The 9,613-nt window shown below is 51.9% G+C and overlaps 1 protein-coding gene across 2 annotated transcripts; it reads right to left on the reverse strand.

Moving 5' to 3' along the window:
• Positions 1 to 1,640: 1,640 nt before the first annotated feature.
• On the reverse strand, positions 1,641 to 9,051 carry OSR2 (odd-skipped related transciption factor 2). Of its 2 annotated transcripts, none has more exons than XM_061123687.1 (4): positions 8,912 to 9,051; positions 4,159 to 4,934; positions 2,989 to 3,088; positions 1,641 to 2,146 (listed from the first exon to the last, which is right to left on the reverse strand). In XM_061123687.1, exons 2-4 carry the CDS (start codon positions 4,812 to 4,814, stop codon positions 2,072 to 2,074), a joined length of 831 nt encoding a protein of 276 aa, XP_060979670.1. In that variant the 5' UTR covers positions 4,815 to 4,934; positions 8,912 to 9,051; the 3' UTR covers positions 1,641 to 2,071. The 2 variants fall into 2 exon arrangements, with proteins under 2 accessions (XP_060979670.1, XP_060979669.1); XM_061123686.1 differs by having other exon boundaries at positions 1,641 to 2,228.
• Between the last annotated feature and the right edge of the window lie 562 nt (positions 9,052 to 9,613).

Below are 9,613 nucleotides of genomic sequence, written 5' to 3' on the forward strand. Positions count from 1 at the left end.
ACATGGAAAAAGCCTGCTGGATTAGGGGAGCTCCAGGGACAGTCAATGTGTAACCCTGCCCTAAAGTATTCAAATCTTCTGTGCCAAGGTGGGCAGAATCTTGAGGGAGTAGGGGTAGGGAGGTCATCGAGTTAATTCTGTACAAACAAAAGAAGACAAACAGTTTCATTCCTCCGAATACCACACACACATGCACCCCCTCACTCCATCCCCGCCCCCTCTCCTCCGAAACGCCCTTTGGGCCCATCCCTTGTTGGGAAACGCACTCCTGTGAGCATTAGCAAGTAGACATTTTGTGGGCGAGAACTCATCTCCCATAAGCAGAAGGGACTTCTGACCGGCACCCCTGCAAAGTGAGCTGTGAGTCAGGAACACTTTTTGAGACCTCCTTGTAAGTTGTTTTGAACAGGCATAGGTGAGAAATTTTGAGTCTGGTCCTCAAATCCCTACCTAATCTTCTGGAGGATTCTAAGGTAGAAACTTAGGGCATTTTGCCTGGTATTTCCCTGAAGACGAAACATGCCATGCCCACACAAATACACAAGTGAAAAAAAAAACTGAGGATACTTAATTCACCCTGTTGCTCAGTATTAAAGTTTGTGAGGATAGGGCCCCTGGGCCCAGGTTCCTCTGATATTCCCTCTTTAGGTGCAATTATTTCCCTTTCAGTCTCTGCTGTAGTACTACCGTTTTGTCTGTATCCAAAGCCTTCCACTCAGGTCCTACAAGAGGGTGTCATATTCCTAGTGTCATATAGTAGTGTCATATTCCCCGTGTCATATACTAGTGTCATATTCCCCAGGAACCATTTGGGAAAGAACTGAAATGCCTCAGAAGGTGATGACATATTTGCCATGAGCTCTATACACAGAATAACCTGTACTTCTGGCATCTTCCCAGGGACAAAAGGCCAGCCAGTGATGGAAACCGTGCTAGTGACCTCACTCAGTTTGCTTTGCAGATAAATCTGAAACTTCTAGAAGAAAAGATCTCCACTCTTGGGGAAAAAATATTTTGTGCAAATATAGCTAAGTGGTTTTCCCTTTTCTCGTCTTGTCCCCCATCTTCTGAAGCATGTACCTGCCTGCATTCTTCAGCAGGAGGATCTGAGACTTCTCCCCCAAAGGCGGGGTAAAGTCTGTCTAAGAGCCAAATCATAGTGTTCAAAGTCTAATGGTAAGAGACGTTGCCCATCATAAACTATGACAATAGGTCAAGGACTTCTAAAAGTGAAGTGGTGAGAAACTCCCTTCTTTTTCCTTATGCTTCTTCCCAACTTGTGCTTTCAAGTGGGTTCAGTCATTGGAGTTGCTGGTTATTAACAGTGATAATTATACTGCTTTTACCTAAAGGAATAATACACAAGGAATCAGAATAAACAAAAAGGGAGAAAAACCTCAGAGGTATCAATTTTAATATCTTTGAAAGCCAGAATGACAGCACAGTTGACCAGTTCCAAAATGCCACAGCACTAAAAGGGAGGAGATGAAGGTTCCGTAAGAGGATTGTGAGAAGTCTTATTTTAAAAAAACCTCGGGATAAAGAATGCCCTTCAATATGGAATATTTCAGAGACACGCCACGCCTCCAGAATCCAGAGGAAAAACAGAAGTCAAATAGCAAGACGCTTTTGCAGGAGTGTTGAAACGAACAAGAAAACATTTTATTTTGAAAATACAGTCTTTAAAGATAAATTTGGCTTCCATTTCCCATACCTAGGTGCATCCAACAAGGTACAAAAACAGACGAAACAAAACAACAAAATAGAGACCCTTGACATTATGTACAGAGCTCTAAAATGAGCTGTGATTATCTACAAGAAACTAGCATATGCGCTTTGTGAAAGGATGTACTTGTGTGGCTTTCTACAGTTCTCAGTCCTGGGGAAGGAGAGTTAACCCCCTGAAGCTGCAGGTGCGGCTGCAGCCGGGGAAGAGCTGGGGTCAGTGAAGGGTTGGGGGCGCCCCACCCCCACGGGTGGGAGGCTGGAGAGGTGTCTGGGGAGGGGGGGCTGGCGGCGGCGGCCCGGACAGATCCGGGGCTTCTCTAGAAGTCCTGCCGCGGGGTGTGAGTCAGGCTGTGCCGCCGCAGATCACAGTTTCGCCTGAACACTTTGCCGCACTGCTCGCAGCTGTAGGGCTTGATGTCTGTATGGGTGAGAAGGTGAGTTTTCAGATTACTTCTCTGATTAAAGGTTCTTCCACATGTGGGACATTTGTGTGGAGATTCCTGTTCAGATGTGAAGCAAGCAAAGGATTAATCCTTCACACCACCACGGCACCCTTCTCAACAGACTCTGTCTTATCGGCATCACAAGCGTTAACAGAACACGCGCACGACAACAAAGAGGGGACTTGCAGCAACAAAGCTGTGCTCCTAATCCTCCAATCGCGAAAACACAGGCAGGGGCACACACAGCGGCCTGATCACCCTGATAACCGCCGGTGGCCACTGCTGTGGGCTTTGCGATTTCCAGCTCTTTACATTTCATCACCATGTCATAGGCAGGAAAGGGGGGAGGGAAAAACTCTAATCCTCTCTTAAGGAACAACATTCTCCCGGGTAATAAGGCCCCTCTTTGGTGCAAAATTAAACTATTCCTCAATGTTCTGAAAACTACAAATTATGAGGCTCCTGGGAGAGAGAGCATATGGGATTTCACCATGCCTCCATTATCGAAATTACCTTTATTTCCTCCCAAACACGAAAGTTTTAAATGCAGGGCACATCAGGTGAAAAAAGAAATAAAATTCTAAAATTAGGATTCAGAACAATGAGAGTGGCCTCTTCTATAAGAAAAATACATACACGTTTCATGTTAAATAAAATTAATTTCATGTATAAAAAAATCGAGTGTTGCTTTCTCCACCTAGATAGCTGATCTAAATAGAGCCTTTTATGAGAAAGAGCCTGCCATTGAACACCTTTTGTAGAGCAAAAATGATAAAACAGAACCAGTCACTGCTTTAAAACAAGAAAACAAACTTACCTGCATATGTAAAGTTTTGTGAACAGCTAGAGTTCTAGACTGACAAAATCCTTTCCCGCACTCCTGACATTTGAAGGGCTTCTCTTTGGAATGGATATACCTGAAAATCAACATAAGGTCTCATTGAAATGGCTTTACCACCACGGTGAGAAGTTTCTTTTGACAATTGCTTTAAATGAAGTGGTGAGGGGGAAAAAAAGAAAAAGGATTTCCATTATTTTTGTTTTTACATACCCCCCCCCCCACCTGTGTAATTCTGTTTATGGCTAACCTCAACTAACAGACTCTTCAGAACATTCACCCGACGCCGGCTTTATCTACACTTGATCGCCCTCTCTGGTGTATTCTGGAGCTTGAAGCCCTGCCGAATGAGCTCTTTCTGCCCTCTGCGGCTCTCTCTGAGATTTAAACTGGTCAAATCAGGACGTAAGGCAAGGCTGAGTTTAGGGGGACCGATTTTAGCGAACCCCTTGGAAGCCACGGAGGTTCCCTACAGAAGTCCTACCTTGGGGTAACAACAACAAGTAGAGTCCAGGGAACAGATACAGTCATCCCCACTCCTGGGAAGTTTTTCCCGGAGGAAAACACTGATATTATCGTATTTCTTCAATTGCCTTTGATTAATGCAGAGTTGAGAGTGTGGAGGGGGTGTGGGGAGCAGTTCCTAAATTCTGTAATCTCAAGAACCCCACAAATAAGTTTAAAAGAAAGGTTGCTATGGCAGGCTCTGGGGTGCACCTGGGGGCCAGTCGGGGAAGGGAGGGAACCGAGTGGTGGCCACGGTAGATTAACAGAACCGGTCCTAGGGCAGGCGGTACCTGGACCACCAGAGGAAGGTCTTCCAGGCTCCTGGGCTCTACCTGCCCCACCTCCTAAGGTCCACCTGGTGGAAACTGGAAAACCGCTCCTGGAACCAAGAGCAACCCAGCATATTTTAACTACCTAAGGATGGGAGGACCCTCCCTCATCCCAAATGACACTGCAGCAGGGGTCCCTGCTGAGGAAAAAGGTAAAGGTTGGGGGTTGGTTACAGCTGGACGGGAAGGGCGTTGGGGGGGAATATAGTCTAGTTCCGAGAGGATTTTAGTGACACTTGGAACGTCTATCAAAACTCGATATTCTGGATAAATTGTCCTCCCCTCCCCAGGCCACCCTCCTTCCCCACCTTACCTGTGATCCCGCAAGTGATCTTGCCTCCGGAAAGCCTTGTGGCAGATGTCACACGTGTAGGGCCTCTCGTCGGTGTGGGTCCTCTCGTGGATGAGCAGGTTGTAGGATTTGGTAAAGTGTCTGCCGCAAAACTTGCAGATAAACTCTTTTTTCGTTTTGGAGGGCAACCTCCCTCGGGAGGGCTTTCTGTCCGGAGTCAATTTACTGAGGCTGGAGATGGGGCTCCCCAAGCCCGGGCTCAGCTTGCTCAGGTCTCCTATCTTAGGGGGATCCTCTTGCGTGGCGGCCACGGCCAAGTTGGCAAAGTCAAAACGGGGCCGGTCCTTGTGCAGGGCCGGGAGGACGTGGGCAATGGCTCCCTGCTTGGGGTGGAAGAGGTGGGTGGTAAAGGGCAGAGCCGGGAAGGGGAAGCGGGCATCCACGAGGCCCTGCGCCGCCGCCATCTCGGTGATGGTGGAGCGGGTGATCTCGTGCACGTTGGGGTACCCCAGAGTCCAGTGGTTCATGTGCATGGTCTGCACGGCGCTGAGACCGTACAGGCCCTGCAGGTGGTCCACCGCGGCGGGGAAGGTGTTCACGGCCTGCAGGAAGGAGTAATTGGTGAGCTGCAGCGACGGGTGGAGCGGAATGGGCGCCGGCAGGGCTTTGCTCCCCATTTTCCGGGATGTTGCAGGGCGGAGGTAGCCACCCTTTTTTTCCAGGACTCAGAGGCGGGTGGGCGCGGGGCTCCGGCGAAAACCCAGGACAACGGCACGCGGAGAGAATCCTAAAGATGGCTGGGGGAGAGAGGGGAAAGTCGTGACTATTATCCAAGCCCGCTTGGTCTGTCCCCTGGCACCGCGTGGGCTTCCACACCTTCCAAAACCCCCTCCCCACCCACTCCAAGGCCCCCCCCCCCCCAGAAGGAGCGGTGAGGGGACCTTGGCGCGCCTGCCGGGCGAGTTGACACCAAGCTCAAGCTCAGTCCCGAGGGCCAGGGTTTCAGGCGTGGTCCCCAGCGAGAGCGGGTGGCCCGTGGGAAGATCGGATTCCGGGCACGCACGGATTCCAGGAGCAGGAGACCCGGGCCGAGGAGGAAGAAAGGCGGGCAGGGGGCTCCAGGAGGCACCCAGTCCAGCCCACCCACCCCCTACCGGGTGGGGCGAAGCTTGGTCATCCCTGACACCCCGCTGTTCCAGCGCCTGCCAGGCCCGGCCGAGCCTCGGTCGCACCGAGCCTCCGAGGTCCCCGGAGACGGTGCGTCGTGGGTCGGACCCGGGCTTGAGGGCCCGGCTCAGCCGGAACGGCTCCTACCGCCGCGCCCGAGCCCGCGGCCCTGCCGCCGTTCCTGCGCTTGCCCCGGACCGCGCCGGAGGTGTGGGTGCGCAGCCCCGGGACGCTTTGCGGTCCTGGGCTGCCTGGCCCTCGGAGGGGCCGCCTTGCCCGGTGCTGACCTCAGAGGTTTTCTTTTTCCTTCCTCTGCCTTGGTCCCATTTATCAGCGGTGACGGGCCACAGGAAAGAAAAGTGACACCTCGGGGCCAGTGAGGACTGGAATCGCCCCCTCCTCCTTCCCAGGGGCCGTCCCCTCCCACCCCCCACCAAGATCCCTTCCAGATGGTTCGGGCTCAGACAGGGGGGTGGGGGGGGGTGGCTGAGGCCGGAGCCCTTTCTCCCAGACCCAGCGCCCAGCTCTCGGGAGTGCCCGAGCGCCTCTCGACCTGGCCCCCGGAGCGGCTCCTACACCCGGGAGGCCCCAGGAAAAGAGGAGACAGGGTTCCCTGGGGAGGAAAAGGCAAGGAGCAGCAGGGGAGCCGCTCTGCCAGCCCGACGGAAGCTTGTTTATCGGCCTGCAGTAGAGGGCGACGCTGCTCCTGCCCCTGGGAAGCCCGCCCGGGTCGTCGGCCTTGGGCCTAAGCAGGGCGCACGCGCTTGCCTCTCCCTGCACCCCCAGTGGCAACGCGGAGGTCTGGTTTCAGACCCCGTTTCCCGCGGCACCTCACCTGCTTTCAGAGCAGGCCCACCTTCTCCCACCGCCAGTCCCTTTTTTAGCAGCCAGGGGTGCCAGCTCGGTGGCCCGGCCCACCCTCTGAAGGCGGCTCCCCAGGTGCGGGCGTCACAAGCTAAGCGCTTTCCCTGGAGAGGGGCAGGCTGGCCTGTCTGAGCCCTCAACCTTTACGCCGGGCTTTTGAACCCAGCAGGAAGATGAGAGAGTCTGTCCAGACTTCATTGCGCACTAGCCCTTTCTGCGCCTAAATGTCCTTCTCTAGTGTTGGCTCTTTCTGAGGACAGGCTTAGGGGGCTGCGCTAATGACACAGCGCTCCGGCCTGGCAGAATCTGGCGGCCTCCGCGAGGGCCCACACCTTCCCTCCCTCCTCCTCTGTTTGAAACGGCTGGGAGACAGCGATTTATTAACGAACCGCTTCTGCCTGGTGGTATGCGGTCTGGGAGTTGAGGTCGGGAGTTAATGAGAGGTGTGTAACAGTCAGGGGGTCTCAGTCAGACCGTTCAACCGAAACTGTAAACCTCCATTAGTAATAAACTTTCCCACCACAAATCACAATTCATTTTTCTTCAGTGGCAACCCTCAAGCCCTCTCCTAGAGAGGTAGGGGGGGGGGAAATGGATTCTACTAACATCTCTGGTAATCTATCTGATTGTTTTCCTCTTCCATTAAAAATAATAAGTTACACTATTTCCTTCCTTTTGCATAAGAAAGATTTTCTAGAGATTCAAAATATTATTTTTCCCCTAGTATTAAAAAGTGGCCTCCCCACATAGAGAGGAAACCCGAATTATTATTTGGGTGTATTCCCAGACTGGATTTCTTAGAAATAAATACAGGAGGCAAAGTGCAATTCCCACCACATTCTCCTTGTAAGTATGTGCATGTGTGTGGGGTGTGTTGTAGACGGAAGGAATAGCATGACTTGTGAGTTTGATTCCAAATGCATAAAGTGAACTCTGCCGTAAAGGTTACATGTTAAATCTGCCAGCAGAAACTTGAGAGCCATCTTCCTTCCCTTTTCACTGAATGGTTTATAACCCAAATTATTACCTCTGTTATAATTCAGCTTCATGGTGGCACAAAAGTGCTGTTTCATAGTATGTGTTCGTTTTGATTTGCAGGACAAATAGTTTCCTCATAGAAGACGACAAGCAAGTCCTTCACAAACAGAATCACCCTAAATATTCATTAAACTTTTTTCCCATAAGTAATTAGGGAGTTTAGGTTTTCACTCTCCTAAATATCAAAAGATACTTTAAGTCAATGCAGAGATCTAAAGTACTTTCGTTTTTGTCTAGAGCTGAGCGTGGAGTTCTCACACTCAGTTTCAGGCAATAACAGCCATCATCTGCTGTCACTTCTTCACCACCCTGTTCCAGAACATTGGTTACTTTTAATTTTGCAAGGAAAGAAACTTAAACCAACGAAAAGACATCAATATTACGGTGGAATTGAGGCTTGTTTTCTTTCATCAGTCTTCTTCACAAGAATTTCCACACATGTACAGAAGTTTTGTAAAATTTAGCTCACTGGCTGTCAACAAGTGAGAGGTGTACATACTAATTTCAGTGCAGTGAAGCATTCAAAACATTGGAGGGAGAAAAAAAAATGGTAATTTGATAAGGAGTCTCGCTCTTTGGTAATATGTTATTACACTGAATTATCTAAAAATAATATACAGTCAGGGGTCATCTGCTAAAACCTGTGGGTTGGTGTCTGAGAGAATTGACTGATGGCTCCATAGGCTCGCTGAATTTCAGCCCAAGCCACAATAAATTTTACGTTAATCAGAGAGCTACACTCCAAGTAGATTTAAGAGATCACTTTTTTCAAAAACAGAAAATAAAAATGGGCAGACTAGGTCAGGTGAATAGAGAGAAACCACCGCGAAGTTCCTGCCCCTTCGCTGCGCCTCTGCCTTCCCAAGGAGTTAATTAAATTAAGATGCCTTCCGCATAATCTGGGTTCTGTTTCTCTCTGCTCCCTCGCTCCCCCTGCATGAGTAATTTTCTTGTTCTGCTCGGGACTGCAGTTTGTTTAGCAGAGAAAGTAGCTGTCTGCACCGTTTCGCTCCGGGAAACTCCAGTCCTCTTTTGTTCCCCTGCTAACAGGTAGGCAGACAGAGCCAGCGCACCCTCCACAAACACTTTTTTCTCCCTCCTCACTCTACAGACGCAACACCGTTCTCCTTTGCTATTTCTCGAGAATCCCAGCGTTTAAACCCCAGGGGGATTTGCCTTCTGCCCGCCTCCGCCAGAACTGGAGGGTGGGAAGAAAATCAAAAGGCCGGCACAAGGTTGGAGAAGTATCTAGGACTGAACTATTACTTTCCTCCTGAAACGCTCTGGCTCGGCACGCACCGTGTGTCCCGGCCCGTCCGCGCTGCCGCGGCTGCCCCGGAACGGCTGCCCCCTGCTCTGGAATACTATGTCAGAGTACGGGCAAAAAAAGGGGGGGGGGGTGTTGTGGGGTTTTATCTCAACGTATGTAGATCAGCTTTTAGAAGAAGCTTTGCTGAGGGCTTCGATTCAGTGTTGCAAAACAAAACTAAAAACAGTACGCGAAAGCGCGTGTTGTGTGTTGTCTGGGAGTGGCGAGCCTGGGATCCCATAAAGTGAAAAATACAATGCCCAGGGAATGCATCCATGTGATTTCTTTTACCCGAGTCCGGAACTTGTGGCACGCCGGGCCGAGACTCGGAGCGCCCCGGCTGCAGCCTGCTTTCCTTAGGGCGGCTGCAGCCCCCTTCCCAGAGTGGACACTCACCTCCAGCAAAAAGGTCCGCCTGGGCAGCGCCACTCAGACCTGGTCCAGGCAGTGAGGCGCACAGCTTGGAAAGGTCATTGGTTCCACTCCGGCCAAACTGCTTTTTCCGCGCGGAGTCCCGGGAGCCGCGGACATGATCTGGAGGACGACGGGCAGCCAAACCGAGAGCGGATCCTCGCCTTCGTCTGTGGACGTAGAATGTGCAAGGACCCGGGGATGGTAGAAGCCCGCGCTCAGCGCTCGCCCGGAACCTCGCGCCCCCGCGAACCTCTCGCCGCCGACTCCGGGTAAGGTCGGAGCCTGCAGCCTCGCAGGGCCATCACCCTCCAGCAGCAGCGAGCGCGCCGAGCTCTGTCCCCGCCCGCGTCCCTCCCCAGGCTGCTCGCGGCCGGCAGACTCCGGCTTTAGTAGCAGCCCCGCCTCCCCTTCGGGCGGGCGTCCCGCCGCGGCGCGGGGCCCCCTGCGCCCAGGCTCCGCCTCCGCGCCCGGCGCCCGCTAATGGTCCACTCTGTTTACTTGTGTTTGGATAGCAACTGAGTCTTAAAGGCACAGGTTTGCTCGAGGTTTCCCTGTTACAGAGGCAGAGCCAAGGCGACGCGGTTCAAAACTCACACACAAACACAACGCCCGGCCCCTTCCTTCTCGGTGCCACTTTTCCTTATAATGTTAGAAGCTGCACAATTGGCTTTCTGCCTTCCGAAG

The sequence above is a fragment of the Dama dama genome, chromosome 21 (genome assembly GCF_033118175.1).
Source record: "Dama dama isolate Ldn47 chromosome 21, ASM3311817v1, whole genome shotgun sequence".
Taxonomy (NCBI): Eukaryota; Metazoa; Chordata; class Mammalia; order Artiodactyla; family Cervidae; genus Dama; species Dama dama.

Coding starts and splice junctions, on each gene's coding strand:
- OSR2 (XM_061123686.1), bottom strand. CDS start 4,814: ATGGGGAGCAAAGCCCTGCCGGCGCCCATTCCGCTCCACCCGTCGCTG. Junction 3,089..4,158: donor GATCACTTGCGGGATCACAG/GTAAGGTGGGGA, acceptor GTTGATTTTCAG/GTATATCCATTCCAAAGAGA. Junction 2,229..2,988: donor ACAAAACTTTACATATGCAG/GTAAGTTTGTTT, acceptor ACATCTGAACAG/GAATCTCCACACAAATGTCC.